The sequence below is a fragment of the Anabas testudineus genome, chromosome 9, assembly GCF_900324465.2.
Source record: "Anabas testudineus chromosome 9, fAnaTes1.2, whole genome shotgun sequence".
Classification (NCBI taxonomy): Eukaryota; Metazoa; Chordata; class Actinopteri; order Anabantiformes; family Anabantidae; genus Anabas; species Anabas testudineus.
In genome coordinates, this window is record NC_046618.1 from 26,074,976 (window position 1) to 26,090,752 (window position 15,777).

At 42.0% G+C, this 15,777-nt stretch overlaps 1 protein-coding gene across 1 annotated transcript; it reads left to right on the forward strand.

Annotated features, from left to right (window-relative positions):
- The first annotated feature begins 1,328 nt into the window (after positions 1–1,328).
- On the forward strand, positions 1,329–8,898 carry g3bp1 (GTPase activating protein (SH3 domain) binding protein 1). Its single transcript, XM_026344133.1, has 12 exons — positions 1,329–1,460; positions 3,699–3,815; positions 3,947–4,028; positions 4,382–4,555; positions 4,679–4,769; positions 5,330–5,423; positions 5,848–6,097; positions 6,205–6,309; positions 6,523–6,640; positions 7,113–7,238; positions 7,587–7,696; positions 7,864–8,898. Exons 2-12 carry the CDS (start codon positions 3,721–3,723, stop codon positions 8,110–8,112), a joined length of 1,494 nt encoding a protein of 497 aa, XP_026199918.1. The 5' UTR covers positions 1,329–1,460; positions 3,699–3,720; the 3' UTR covers positions 8,113–8,898.
- The last annotated feature ends 6,879 nt before the right edge of the window (positions 8,899–15,777 follow it).

The window sequence follows — 15,777 nt, forward strand, 5'->3', positions numbered from 1 at the left end:
TCAGTGCAGGAGAAGCACGTGACCGGGCTGCACTCAGTCAAATCCAAACACGACAGGGATCAGAAAGAAAGTGAAGATGTTTAAACTCGTGAGACTATGAGACGTTGTAAAATAAAGCAGAACAAAGCAGAACATCGTGTACTGAGAGGAAACAGCTTGAGCAGTTTATGGGTTCGCTGCTGCTGGTCCCCTGGGAGACGGGACAGGGAGAGACGGAGCACCCTGTTACCATCGCCACCCGTTCATCCAGACTCTGGTGTCAAGAATGAGAAACAACAGCCTGAACGTCCCTCCTCTCACCCACAGAAGGAAAACACATGCTCCCAGCTTCCTGCCTCTCTCTCTTTGTCACCGAGTGGCTCAACGAGGGGGAAGAAACAGGGAGCACGGTGTAATTTAATGCTGGAGTCCGTCTGCTAACTGGTTTATAATCTCAGTGAAGCTCAAACACACAACACTGTCTTTCTTTCTGTCTACTCATGTGTGATGGGGACATTAAAATGGCCCCGTTTGTTCTGTAGTGATCTCAGCGTTGAGCAGGTTTCACTTCAATCCCATCTTCAATCTCTTTTTAGGATTTATTCATTTGCATCTTCTCTTATTTGCATATTCAAAAGCTGGGACAGCAAATATGTTGAGAACAAGAGGGACGATCTATCAAGATGAAACCATTTTAACGTCCTGTGCTTTAAGTGTTCTCTTATTACAGTAAAGTCATAAATACCTTATTTTATTTAACGTGTTAACACAACCTGTTCATGTAAGATTTGCTTATTTAATGCTTGACCTCAGAAATTAAAATTGCAAGTTGAATGCATAATTAATTCCTGACATATGTTTAGATATATGTAGTATTTCCCTGGATTTTAATCAAATTAAAATCTATTAAACATAGTTTTCTTCTTTCCTTTTTTTAAACCTTCACATAAATGGGACGTCTGATTTTTTACTGTAACTTTACAAACTTAAAATCCACTTTTAAGTTAAAAAGCTGCAAACAGAACTAATGAATAAAGATTTAGTTTAGTTTTCATCTGCTCTTAAAATCACTGCACCGAACAACGTTGTGTCGCCCCCGTGCGGACAGGCGGCTCCGGTGCACCGGTTGTGCCGCCCAGGAACCGGGAGGTACGTGCTACAGAATCAAACGCACCATTGACAGTTACCGTCGTGTGATTGGTTCCATTAGGAAAATCAGGCAGCGAAGCAGCCAATGGGAAGTGGCTCTGAAAAGACAGCAGAGCGGTCCTCAGCCACAGAGCAATCTGATAGGTGGATAGTCTTTGAACGCAAATGTGATTGGCTGCAAGTGTACTAAGGGGCGGGATTTCACGTTCGGTTGCGGAGCTGAAACCGGTAAGCGAACCCTCCAGCACGTTGTGAAGCCGCTGGCTGCTGCCGAGGAGATTCAGTCACTCGTTTCTAAATCAACGACTCCTGTTTTGATAATTAACCCACTGGTAAGTTGTCGTCTTAGGTAGAGTGATTGTGATTTTTCGATAGAAAGTTTTAAATTGTTTATTTTATCGTGTTCATTTCAATAACTGGGTCGCTCTTTAGGGCGCCGTCTACATCCTGGTGAGGCGGTAGCTGTTAGCAACCTTCGGCGGTAGCGTGGTCGCTGTGGCCGCGCGGGTAAAATCAAAATAAAAACCGATTTTAGTTATTTTAGGTTCGAACAGGCGATTAAACGTGTATTTAAATAATCGGGATCCAGTGACCGTCATCACGACCTGGTGTTAGGTCGCCTCTCCCAGGACATACCCAGCGCCCATGTGTAGCCCTCCTCATTCAGTCGTGACTCCCTCCCTTCCTGTCGTCCTTTGCCGCCTCTCTTGTCCTTCTCGATGCTTTCTGTCCGTCAACCTGTCTCCATGTCTCCATGTCTCCATGTCTCCTTCTTGTCTTCTCCTCATTTGAAACTATCTGCTCGGACAACTTAGGTCGGCAGGAACAGACCGTGTGGTCGGGCACCGGCCGGGACACGTGTAGCGGCTGTTCGAGCTAACGCTGTAGCCCGTGTCAGCCCCGGTCCGGGGCCGTGTGCTCGTCCAGCTGTCGCGGTTCTGCCAGGTGCCATTTGAGCCCCGGTTATATCTGGAAACCCCCGGTGGACTGGCCCGAAGTGTGGCCGACGTGCGGAGCCGCCATGACGGGTGGTGGGAGCGTGTAGCGCGGTCCACACCGTGAATGGCTCCGTCACTGCGGGCTCGGCCGGGCCTTTGTCTGCATGCCATGCTTTCTTTTTTTAACACAAGCAGCTTTGTAATATGGCTGCTGCAGTGAAGCACATCCCTTTAAAAGCTTTTAGGTTCATTCGAGCTCAATCCCTCCTGAAACATTACATCTGTCCCGGCACACTCACCTCGGGTGAGTGGCTTATGCTGCTGCTGAGTGAACCAGAACAACAGATGGCTCTGGACGGAGCAGACAGGTGTGGCAGACAGTCCATCAAACGCACCACTTGTTCCCGTTGGTAGCTGAGTGACCAGTGTTGACTGTTTAAATCTTTGTGTTATACTGTTTACAATATTCATCTGCTTAGTTTCTGTTGCCTTCCTGTTGTTAAATGGTTAAACTACATGGTGCATCATCTTTATATACATCTCTTTTTTTCAAAGGTAGACTGTAAATCAGCTAACAGAAACTAAACCTGCTGGAAAATTGTGATCTATGAAGTCAGATCAGTCGATGTTTCTATAGGCGACCGCCTGCAGTATAAACTCTGAGTCACGTTTACTAAATAAAACATTGGAAATGAAGAATGTGGTTCTGTTGAAGCTTGCAAACATATTTGAAATATATTCGTGTGGTGGTGCAGGTTGTCAGGTTTGTCAAGACGCAAGTCATACACATTTGTTTCCTTTCCCACAATTGTGGTATGTGAATGTGAATCACGTTTGATGAACCTTATTCTAGATACTAATAACTGTTTATTATGAACTTTTACTTTAGATTCTTGGAAATTAGTTGAATACGATATCAAACCACCATCTCTTCACTTCAATTCGTGCAGAGAAGTTGATTCATCAACTTGCACATCCTTTGCCACTCAGTTTAGTTGCATTATTCTGCAACTCCAACTCTCCAACTGCTTTGTTGAGATTACTGTTATTGTGTAATTAAAAGTTTTTCTCCCATTTGGAGAAGTTGTTTGTTTCCATGCCCTGGGCGGCCTGTGTTTGCGTCCATGGGCCAGTAAACACTTGTCGGAGTTGGTTTTGTACATTTTATGTTGCTGGTATTTCAGCAGTTCAGAACAGATAAAAATGTAGCATGAGTGAATATAATAAAGTGCTGTTGTTAAATTGAAGGTCGTAACATAATTAACGCTCCTAACTGCTCCAATCAGCTTGGCTGAGTGACTCATCACAAGATTGTAAATTCATAGAAGTGAGGAAGCTTCCTGTCAAGTTCAAGCGCAAAGAGGGGAAAAAATGGCACTAGGATTACGCAACATGTGTAAATGTTCTATGAAAAGCAGCAGTTTGCATCATCTGAATTAGATTTGTTACATCTGTATAATTAGTGGACATCATGTATGTAGTTCAAGGTGACATCTGTGAAGGTCACACATCAGGTGGCAGCACCAAGATGTGAAGTGAAATAAACCAGACAAGGCAACAGATCTTTAGAGTTTAGAAATAACAGCTGATCAGAAAACAACATCCGCTTATCAAACCCTCCTCGTCCTCCAGAGATTTCCAGTTGACCAAAGAAATGGTGATGGAGAAGCCAAGTGCCCAGCTGGTCGGGCGAGAGTTTGTCCGACAGTATTACACACTCCTGAACCAGGCCCCTGACTACCTGCACAGGTAGGGCTCGTTGTGTGATTATTGTGCAGTATTTTGGTCTTAAGTCTTTGATTTTGCATATTAATTATAATATGAGCTCCTTTTGGTTGAGATTGTTCTGTGGAACAAATGAACCTTTTGTCTCTGCTCAGGTTTTATGGAAAGAACTCCTCCTACGTGCACGGTGGCCTGGACAGCAACGGCAAACCAGTAGAGGCAGTTTATGGACAATCTGTAAGTAGACTTCAGCCTGCAGATAACAGCTTTTAAAAATGTTATTTCCATAGAGAGGCACTGCACACACTCCCACGTACCAACACCGCAGGAAAAAGAAAGTCAAGAGCTGAAATAAAAGTGGTTTACTGGGGCTGCTTTGTTCACAAAGGACGTTTATGATTCTCTCGTTCTGTTATCAGGTTTTTAAAAGGCTAATAAATTATTTGAATAGTTGACACGGTTCATGTTCCATTTCCATTAATTTGTGGTTTTGTTCTTTCTCTGCTTCTTCAAAGAAGTGAGAGGAACTGTTTCTGTCAAATGTTCAGAGGCTGATTATATTTATCAAACCTTCACGCCTCCATTTGCAGGAGATCCACAAGAGGGTGATGGCTTTGAGTTTCCGAGACTGCCACACTAAGATCAGGCACGTGGACGCCCACGCCACCCTGAATGAGGGCGTCGTGGTGCAGGTGATGGGTGAGCTGTCCAACAACATGCAGCCCATGAGGAAGTTCATGCAGACCTTTGTGCTGGCACCAGAGGTTTGTTGTCATCTGTCAGGCGGCAGCTCTCACGATCAATTTATAACAAACTAGATCAGTTTTTTTTATAGCATAATGAAATATACAGATTGTAAAGTTAAATTATTGTTCTTGTTCCTTCAGGGTACTGTTGCAAACAAATTCTACGTCCACAACGACGTGTTTCGTTACCAAGACGAGGTGTTTGGCGACTCTGACTCTGAGCCTCCAGAAGGTGAGATACTGACTCCTGTTCTGTTTTTATACAACTGTCATGAAATGTGTTCGTCTTTCACTTGTTTCCACTGGTTTTAGTTTTTTTTGTCTTAGCTACATTTTAGTCTTTGTCTAAAGAAGAATGAAGGTGCAGATACAAGATCCTCATTAATTCTTTAGATCACAAAACTTGAATCAGCTCTGTAGTATCATAATTAAGATGCATAGTTTTTCTTTGAACTGCTGTGTATTTTATTTATGGCAGTTAAATCTGCTTCAGTTCAGAATTAAACCAGAAACTGCCTGATAAATATCCCTTTACTTAAGTTTTTTTTTTCTATAAAAATTTTCTCTAGCATTTAAAATAAGATTGTAGAAACACAATTTTAGTTTTACTTCACAAAGTAAAAATAATCAGTTTAATTCTTAATGGCTAAGTTAAGGTTTGTTGTGTAATTCCTTGACCGTGAGATTGTGAATTTCTGTCCTTGGATTGTGTCAAACTGACTTGTGGTTCTTGCTCAACTCTGGAAAACAGTTGCATCATTGTGCATTAAAAACATGTTTGTGTGTTTTTAGAGTCTGAGGATGAGGTGGAGGAGATCGAGGAGAGGGTTCCCTCCCCTGACGTCGCCCCAGAGGAGTCTGCTCCCTTCTACGACTCGACAGTCTGGTACAGATTGATTTGTTCTGAGCTTTAACTGCCTTATAAATTCACAGGCAGCCTCTTCTAGTCTCCTTCTCATTCGATGTTTTGTTTCGTATTAAAGACAGACGCTTCTGCTAGGTTAATTTAAGGTTTCGGTTTCACGGGATGGTTAAACTGCCCTCGAACATGCTGCTAATCACTGTAATTCATTCATTTATAATTTCCACTATAAAACGAGAAGTGGGTTAGTTCTTTAACTTTTTATATTTCACTAAATTTTAAAGCTGCACGTCACAAACATTGAATCTGTCAAAACAAATTCATCTTTATTATTAAATTTAAGTCACATCTGGTCCAACTACTCCTGTATGTTCTGTTGCTGCTCCTGTCAGCACTGTTGAGCGCCACAGGAGAACTCATCTGATTTCTAAACGGTTTGTTCTTGTAGTTCCGAGCCTGTGGTTCCTGGTGACGAGGAGGAAGAAGCAGCAGCGAGTCCAGAACCAGAACCAGAGCCAGAGGTCGAAAAGGAGCCAGAGGCTGCTGTAGTGGAGCTGAAGTCAGAGACGATGCTGGAGTCACAAACAGACGGTCACACAGGTGAAGGCCAGACAGAGAAAAGTCCTGCTGCCACCACACCAACAGAACCCGCCTCTGTGCCCGCAGAACCTGCTCCTGCTGCTCCAGAAGAAAACAGGGTAGGTCTGAGCTGAAGCTGGTGACTAAAGGTGTTAAATGACTGCTGGTGTAGAATGAAACCTGAAGCCACACCGTGACATTTATCCTGTGTTCTGCCTTCCTGCAGCCGTTCTCCTGGGCGTCAGTCACCAGTAAGAACCTCCCTCCCAGCGGGGCTGTCCCAGTCTCAGGAATCCCCCCCCACGTTGTCAAAGTCACTCCAACAGCACCGGTGGGTTTGTCTGGTTTACCTACAACCATTGAAATAAAGAATCACATATTTACTTCATGCATTTGATCTAAGTTACTTTTGAAAACTTGATGTACTGAGTAGAGATAAACCTGCTGCCTGCACCTGATGGGGATGAAACTGGTTTGTTGGCCTGAGGTTTAGGGAACAGTTTTATTTATTTGTCTGTTTATAAAAGTGTGTTGACTCTTTCAGCCCAGAGTGGAGGTGAAGTCAGAGTCCCAGACAGCCACACAGAGACCACAGAGGGACCAGAGGCCGAGGGAACAGAGGCCTGGAGGTCCTCCACCGGCACACAGAGGACCCAGACCAGGTACTCTCTCAAACAAATGAATACACGGTGCATAGAGCTGGAAAACAGCCTGTACATAAATGCAACTGGGACTTATTGTGACAGGTCAACAAGCATTAGGCTGTTTGTACAAACCAAACCTAATCAAATCTGATTTGTCCTCTTGAATATGGCACCGAGGGCGAATGAGTGCACTCGCTGTCACGGCAGATGCGTTAACATCTGCACAACACATCGAAACTTAGTGAGTTGCCTGAAATCATCAAAATGAAATTGGAGATTCAAGATGCAAGTGCAGCTTTTTAACAGTCCCAGTTTCCCCCTGAAAACTGTAGTTAGACCAGAAATCCCCACAAAACTAGATTTGTTGTTTTTTTTTTTTTTTGTTTGTTTTTTAAATCGAAGTACAACGTGACATCGTTCGTAGCTGTTTATAATTTACAGCACAGCTTATACATGTATACGTGTTGAACTGTTGAATTGCTCGTTTCAGCTCGGGAAGGTGAGCAGGGAGAGTCGGAGGGACGCAGGGTGGCCAGGTATCCTGACGCCCACCAGCTCTTTGTAGGAAACGTCCCTCATGACGTGGACAAAACTGAACTCAAGGAATTTTTTGAACGTAAGTTGAATCTGTTAATGCAGCTGGAAGAATAAGATGCATTGTAACAGGGACACAAAGAACACGTGGTTTATAATGTGAACAGGTTGTATTTAACATGTTTCTACAAGAGGTTTTATGGGTTAGTGTCATGTATTTAATGTTAAATGGCAGAAACCTTAGAGACAACATGGCTCCAAATCTTTAACTAATAGGAAACCAGTGACACACACACACACACACACACTGAAAGTGTCTTGAGTTTAACAATCTGTAGAGAACTAGTTTTGAAATACCTGGTGTGTTACACACCTTGTTTTGGTAACAGTGGCTGTAACCTGTAGTGACTGTGTTGCTTTGCTCCTGCAGAGTATGGTACAGTCCTGGAGCTGAGAATCAACAGTGGAGGAAAACTGCCAAACTTCGGTTTTGTGGTGTTTGACGACTCTGAACCTGTGCAGAAGATCCTCAGCAACAGGGTAAGGGTAATCTTCTAGCACAGATAGTTTCTAAAATGTTATTAGCCACGTTCTTTGGTAGTTGGCATTGTATAAGTGTATGTACGGACCGCGATCAGCTAAAACCTGAATCTCAGCGGCACCCAGTCGATTAGAATAAAGGAAATCCTCCTTTCTCGTCTCCTCAGCCCATAAAGTTCAGAGGTGATGTCCGTCTGAACGTGGAGGAGAAGAAAACCCGGTCGGCCAGAGAGGGCGACAGGAGGGACGTGAGACCCCGCGGTCCTGGAGGTCCCGGTGGTCCTAGAGAGCGAATAGGAGGTGGCGGAGGACCCCGAGGCCCCCCCAGCCGAGGAGGCATGGCACAGAAGCCCAGCTTCGGCTCTGGACGCAGTGCCGGGTCCAGCGAGGGGCGCTACTCTGCTCAGCGTCAGTGAGGCTCCGAACCTGAGTGGTTATTGATTCACTGCAGCAGGAACCAATTGGATAAACACAAATTATAAACCCCCCCCTCCCCCACGCCCTGATTCTGTCTCCTGAACGACATTCAGTACGTTTGTAATTGAACTTTCACCATCAAAGTCAGACCAGCTCCTGCTGCATTCAACAACCAGTCTCAGCATCTCTCTCACAAAGATGGCTGCCTCCTCCAACTCCCTCCACCTCATTCTTCTTCTTCTTCTTTCTCACCTGCTGCTTTTTGTTTCTCTTTGAGGAATCCAGAATGTCATTCTCTCGTTTTCTTCCTCTTTGTCTTTTCCACCAACACACATTTGGACTTTTTTTGTTGTTTCTCATGCTGAACTTGAATTTATTAAAATATGAATTGAAACACGCAGACATATGAAAAAGGGTAAATACTACTTGAATTGGGTATTAAAAACCCAGAGTTTAGGTTTTTTTTTTTTTTTTTTTTCGCGTTCTCTCTCCCTGTTTCTTAAAGGAACGTGTACTTTACTGCTTGGGCAATCCTGTGTATTGCTGCCACCGTTGTATCTAGCGATGGATCTGTCTTATCTTTTTATTCTATCAGGTCAAGAGCTGAACTGTAGTGGTTTTATTTGAGTAATGTTGGCTTGTAATTTGTGGATTCACGGACGTGTCTGAATGGAGCATGTATCAAATCCTGTTCTACCGATGCACTTCATTTGTCATCATGCTGAAAATGCGCTCACCTGCCGATGAGAGAACTAAATTAAAAGTGATTTACTGTTTTAAACCTGGTTTTGGTTTCGTTTCTGACTCCATACTCGCATCATGTCGTCGTTCAATACAATGTAAAGCTAAACAAGGAGAAGGTCATCACTGACATCTGGTGGTTGGGAGTTTAAACTAAATCACAACTCTTTGACTCTGAACTAATAATAGTTTGTGTTAAACTAGTTTCAACACAGTTGATCATTAAACTGATCACAGATCCATCTGCTTTGTGACGTGTTCGTCACTGTAGACTTAGAATTCACCTAAAATAGTTTAGACACAAACTGGAACGAAACGTTTTTTTGTTCATGTACATACTCGGTGTGTTTATTCAGGTTCAGGACTCTGAGGTTCATGCACCTGTGTCATAAATGTACTGAAATATCTAAAAAGTGGATTTAGCATAATGAGGGATCTTTAAATCTCAGTATTGTCTTCATTCAGCCTCAGTCTCTGTTCAGTGGTACACACCCAGTGGGAAAGGAAACCGGGACAAGATCAAACGGCAGAACTCCAGAAGCAGGTCTCTCAGTTTTTACGAGTAAGAACAAACTGGACTCGTGGTCCGAGAAGCTAAAATTCACACGAGCAAGACAAGGTCAGAAAAACAGGAGCAGGTAGAACATGAAGAGAGGCGGAAAACTGAACACACAACGCAAACTGGCAGGAGATGAAGATGAGTGGCTGCAACAGATCACAGTGAGGCTGATTGGGGAAGGTGGTGCAGCTGAGCTGGGTCAGAGGTCATGACTGACGGCAGCAACAGATGCAAAGTGACGATAACATCTACTACAAACAAGAACAAAAGAAGTCTTTACGATGCACAGGTAGTTCACATCCTATTCAGCAGTTGATCACATGTCCTGCTTGAAACTGTTTTGTCCAGAGAAATAAAATATTAACAGAATTCCTTAATGTTAGGACACAAACATGTTGAATTGAATGAAAACAGTGATTTTACAGGTGGAACCCACACTTTATTAACAATGATTAATTTAATGGATTTGGTGAAAGCTTGTTAAAAACATGTTGCAGAACTCTCTAATCCAAACACTCAGCCTCATTCTGTCATCACATGCACATTTAAACTCCTTCTCTGCAGCAAACCTCCCTCTGTACACTCAATTTCCCTCACAGTGATCCTTGAACTCATCACACTCCTCACAATGAGACGAGCTGCAGGGTCACTGTCCTGTAACTGACATGAAGACGCCCCCCCCCCACCCCCCATGGATCGATACAGGAGTTGAACAGCTTCAGTAAATCACTGAGGTCAGCTCTAATGTGATGGAGCTTCTGCTGAGGCAGCAGCAGAGACAGGAACTCAAACATGTCATGAACTCCAGCTACGTCATGTTTTAACGCGACTGTGGCGACAGCTGTGGCTTCTCGTCAGTGCTGAGTCTCAGAAACAGCTCGTAGTTACGTCACATGTGGCACAAACATCCACATGGTGGAGACAAGGTGAGGAGCTGTGATTTCAAAGCAGACACCACACACACACACACACACGCACCACATGTCCACACATGACGAGCACGCAGATAAACACACATGTTCATCCGTGTATGAAGCTCGAGGTTTCAGCCAGGTCACTGGTATCGAACTGATCTTGCTCGAGCTTTCTGCGACCCCTGCAGCTCTCACCTGACAGCTGCTCTCTGTCTGTTTTAACACACCGATGAAGTGATTACTAGCTGTAGTCTGAGTTGTGTAATACATGCAAAGCAGCCCATAATACTCCCAGTAGGTGGATCATGTGGAGTGTAACTTGCATTATTTCCTTCTGTGAGCTGAATAATGATTTGAGCTCAGTCCTGTTAGTAAAGCAGCCACGTTGTAGATCATAAGACTCAGAATCCTGATTTCCTGATTTAATGCCACCTCAGGACATTTCACATTAAACCAGAGCTGTACGTCCAATAATCACCACAGATTATTAATATACAATCAACCAGGCCGAAGGCCGTTTTAATACTGTCGGGACAACACAGAAGATCATCCTTCACCATTTCATCTTGATCCATGTCTGCAGCTTGAAGCTGGCCTGGGGACATACGTCAGGTTCCTCCATCTGTGTGATTAGCATTGATTTTTCATGCAGGATCAAATTAGAGATGCTGTTTAGTCTTAGAGGCGCTAATCTTTAATCATGTTTCCCATATGTGTAGTTTACTTGTCAGGGTGATAAATGTTTAGTTATAGGATAATAAAAACTAGTCCAGACAGACGCTCGTACACTTGCATTTTCCAATTTGCACATTTAGATAAAACATCAAAATTCAGCAGTAAACTTGAAGTAAATGTGTCCATCCATCTTCTTAACCGCTTGTAAATGGTAAATGTTCTACACTTATATAGAACTTTTCTACCCAACTGGTACTCAAAGCGCTTTACACTGCTTCTCATTCACCCATTCACACACACACACACACACACACACACACACACACACACACACACACACACACACACACACACACACACACGCACGCTGATGGCAGAGCTGCTATGCAGCTGACCTGACTCACCAGGGGCAACTAGGGGTTCAGTGTCTTGCCCAAGGACACTTTGGCCACCAATCTCCTGATTGACAGACAACTGGTCCACCTATTGAGCCACAGCCACCCCTCCACCACAAAATCCATTATCAATAAAATGTGATGTAATATTGGTGAATCAATTGTTATGACAAATAAAAGAAAACCAGGTTTGGAGTATGTGAAGTCGTGTTGGACGGGAATCCAACCGGAGCACCTTGAGACTAAGGATGTTTTAACGCCACAGTGAATTTTCAGGCCACTAAGGGGCAGAAGAACTCCACAGGAAGCTGACAGACTTATCACCTAATTATTATTATTATTATTATTATTATTATTATTATTATTATTATTAGTAGTAGTAGTAGTAGTAGTAGTAGTAGTAGTAGTATTGTTATTATTAAAACTTTATTTACTGACTTATTTGCTGCTTTGTTCAAATTAAATATTGACGACTAGAATTTGCATCAGTATCTTTTAATTAATTAATTAATTTATTGACTGAACCCCAGAGTTCAGGCACAGTAGTGTGTGTGTGTGTGTGAGTGTGTGTGTGTGTGTGTGAGTCAGAACTGATTCTTTTGAGCTCAGACTCATTAACAGAACAGAGCCTGTTGCAGGTTTACACCCAGTCTGATACTTACGGTAATTACTATTTATTCTCTGTATCCAATACCAACAATCATTTTATTTGGTAATATCAAATGAATATGTGTCATTTTAAAAAGTGACATTTCACATCCAACCAATGCTCCTAAAGCCAATCAGCACACAGGCAGGGAGGTCGTTGTCTGGCTCAAGGACACATGGCTCCTAATGGACTCATTAGTGTTACAGGATTTGAACCAGTGACCTTCTAGTAACAGTACAGCCCGTGCTAACAGACTCTACGTGCATATACAGCAGTAGTCTTGTCAGTATTCAGAGTGCAGCCCTGCAGCCACCTGCTGTGAACAGACACATTAATATTTGTGGACCAACATGGCTTCCAGCAGGTTCTGGTCCAGCTGGCAGCAACACCCCAAGCATACGGCCGGCATGTGCACAGACTAATCCCAGTCTTTAAGAACATTAACCACATGATTCAGCACAAGTGTCAACTCCCAAATGAGCCTCAAGTAAGTGAGGGCCAAACTAAATGTGCGTCCAACTCCCCAGTGACCTCAGACAATGTCTAAACACAAAAATCTCCCTCACAACAGAAACTTCATGTCATCATTTTAAAAAAGATTTAATAGAACACTGATTAGGACACAACTTTGTCTAATTCCCACACATCACACTGTAGAGACGTTTGTTCCTCCAAACATGCTGAATAAGCAGAAAACACACACTGTGCACCGTTGTTTCAGTTTGTGTCTGAATTCTTTCCTGTTACTTCTTTTTCTCCATCGTCTCAGTGCTTTATGACACAAATACTGTAAATCACATTCACTGTCTGAATCTCCAGACCCTCATTTGCTTTTGATGATTTATATTGTTTTTTGTTTTTTTTTTGCTGCTACTTGACCACAACAAACTTAGATGTTACCAGTGTTGAACTATTACAAAAAAAAAGGTGTTTAAAATTCTAAGTTCAGATAATAAAAAAGGATCAAGTGTTTGCAGAAGCAGAAAGAGCTGTGTGCAAGAAGGAGTCACCAACAGAGAAAGAGAGAGCCCTCACTCACCTCAGGGGATTTAAAAACGTGTACATAGGTGATTCCTATTAGGTTATTATCCACCTCAAGAGTCTGAGCTGGTTGATCTGAGGCTGCAGCACATAGATATGGACAAACTGAGCTTCTATGAGACAACTGTATGATTGTCTGCCTTTTTTAAATACATGTATTTTATTTTTAAATAGAAAAGGACTTCACTAGCTCTGCAGCACATAAAGTAAAACATTAAATATAAATTTGGTCTTGTGCTTAAAAACCAGAAATAGAGATCACACAAGCAGGTGTCAACTCATTTGCTCACATCCAAAACCAGCTTTAGTTTATTAAGTTTAGTTTAGAGACTACACTTTCTACAAATGCAAGAGCACAACAAAATAATGAAGCCATAAGGAAGGCATGTTGTTGTTACTGTCATCCTAAGATGAACAACCCACAGCGGCTGTTCGGAAAATAAAAACACCCTACATCCAGGATTTATTTGCAATTTTTTAATACTTTTTCTTTTATGATTACACAGATCCTTGAGTCGAGTAACAGAAAGCAGAAGATCCAACTCCAACAATCTTGACAATGTTCAAAAACAGGTAAGGAGATTTTTGTTCAGAAAACCTTTAATCGTTAATAGAATTAGTAGTATGACATATTTCAATAAATATTTAGATATATACAGATACAGCAGAAATGGTACATTCTTTTTTTCTCTTCAAATTGCTTCACATTTTATTGTACAAGCCAAAATATCTGCCATTGTATTTATATTCATGCAAAATATTGTTTCTCAGATTAATGAAAAATAAAAAGGATTTGCTTTTCTTTTTTTAATCCTGCTTTGATGTGCACTCTCGGATTATAAGCATCGTAATGAGCACTGTCATTTCTGCAAACTAAACGGGTGCACTTGGTGCCAATACACAATAGAAGCAAGTAAAGCAAAATTAAGGCCATTCCAACTTGTGCAAATAAATAAAATAAATAAATAGAATAATAACAATAATGTTTCCTTTAGTTCACAGCAGTTCAGGAGTCACTGTATTTTTCCTTCTCCCTCAGGGCATCGGATTGCACAATACATACGATAAAATACAAGAGAACCAAACAGAAGCCCCAAACCCAATAAGAATCATTAATCATCGATAAATCCAAAACCATGCTACTTTAAAATTCAGTTCGGGACATAAGAATTTATAAACGTCCAAAAGCACATCCATCATTGTTCAGTCCATATGCATCACATCGTACCGTAATGCAGGATAAATCCAGTATCCCATGTCCCATGTAGCGAACCCCTCCCTCCCTCAGCCTCATACAGTATAACAGTGATCAATACAATGATGACAAAACTCTAGAATGACCATAATACGTAGAACAACCACGCGTGAGGAAAGGATAAGGATATGTGGAAAATACAGAATGAAACATGGTGGTTGAATGCATGATATGCTTGTACGTCTTTCTTTTTTAGCTGCATATTCAACCCCATCATGGCACAAGAAGATATGTATGAACACTAGAAAATGCATGACTGCTTTTGGCAAATAGGCTAAAAGACAGAAGTGCTTCTGACTTTTTCCATATGCAGTGTATATGGCACAGAAAATGAGTCACACAGAGCAAACTGAGATGTTTCCCAGTTGGATTTAGGCCATGATCAGAGAGGAGGCACTGCTACAAACAGACAAAATAACATCAGTTTAATTCTACAGCCATGAAAGAAGATGGCACAGTTTTGGATGCACAAGTCAACTAAATGCATATAAATTCCTTATTTACCAACTGTTTATTTTGGCATTAAATTTTAAGTAGCTGCCTCTATCCCTACCTGGACCAAATCTAGAGTCGTGACCAAACCGTGGTGCTAAAGCTTTGGCAAAAACAAATTTTGCATTAGACAATCAATGTCAAAGGAGCTACTACAAAATTATGTCAACATTTTCTGGCTATCACAAACCCAATAAATTGACTTAATTGAATGTGATTCATTTGGTTCAATACCAGTTTAAAGTTGTAGAAGAGCGTTAGGATTATTTTATTTCACCCACATTCATTTGTACGGGGAACCGAGACGCATGTCTTTAGGACACCACTGCACATTGGATCAAAAATTCAAAAGCATGAGGAACTTCCACTGTACCTGAAAACTTTAATGAAAAATATTAGAAGGTTTTCAGCACTGGGGCCATTGAGCAGCTTTCATGGGAATAAACGAGTGCCGTGTGTTAACGTGGTATCCAGTTGATTATTACGTCCATCATTAGCTCATGAAAGCTGCCTTTTGGTAGAATTCAAGATAAGTTCTTTGTTGACTTCTTGTCCCAAAGTCACAGTGTTTACTGGAACTTTCTGGACTTGTGTATTCAGAATAATTAACTCCCTATAGTCATTGTAATGATGTGCTATAGTTCAGTCTACACTATTTATACTGGAAGCTAAACAACATGCCTTTAACTAAGTAATGCTACTTCTCATTTGTTTTGCTACATCGCTCGTCACTCGTAGTTCTGAGCTGCACTTTGGGAAAACTAGGGGCCGATATCATCTAAAAATTAAATCATGCACAACTCCTATGAATCAAGCAAACTAGCATGTGTGCTAGCTTTTTGACTAGCGTACAGCGCCCTTTCTGCTACGTTGCTTGTACACTGGTACGTGTTTGAGTCATCATTACTAGACATACTGCGTATGAGACAGTACACGTACGCCT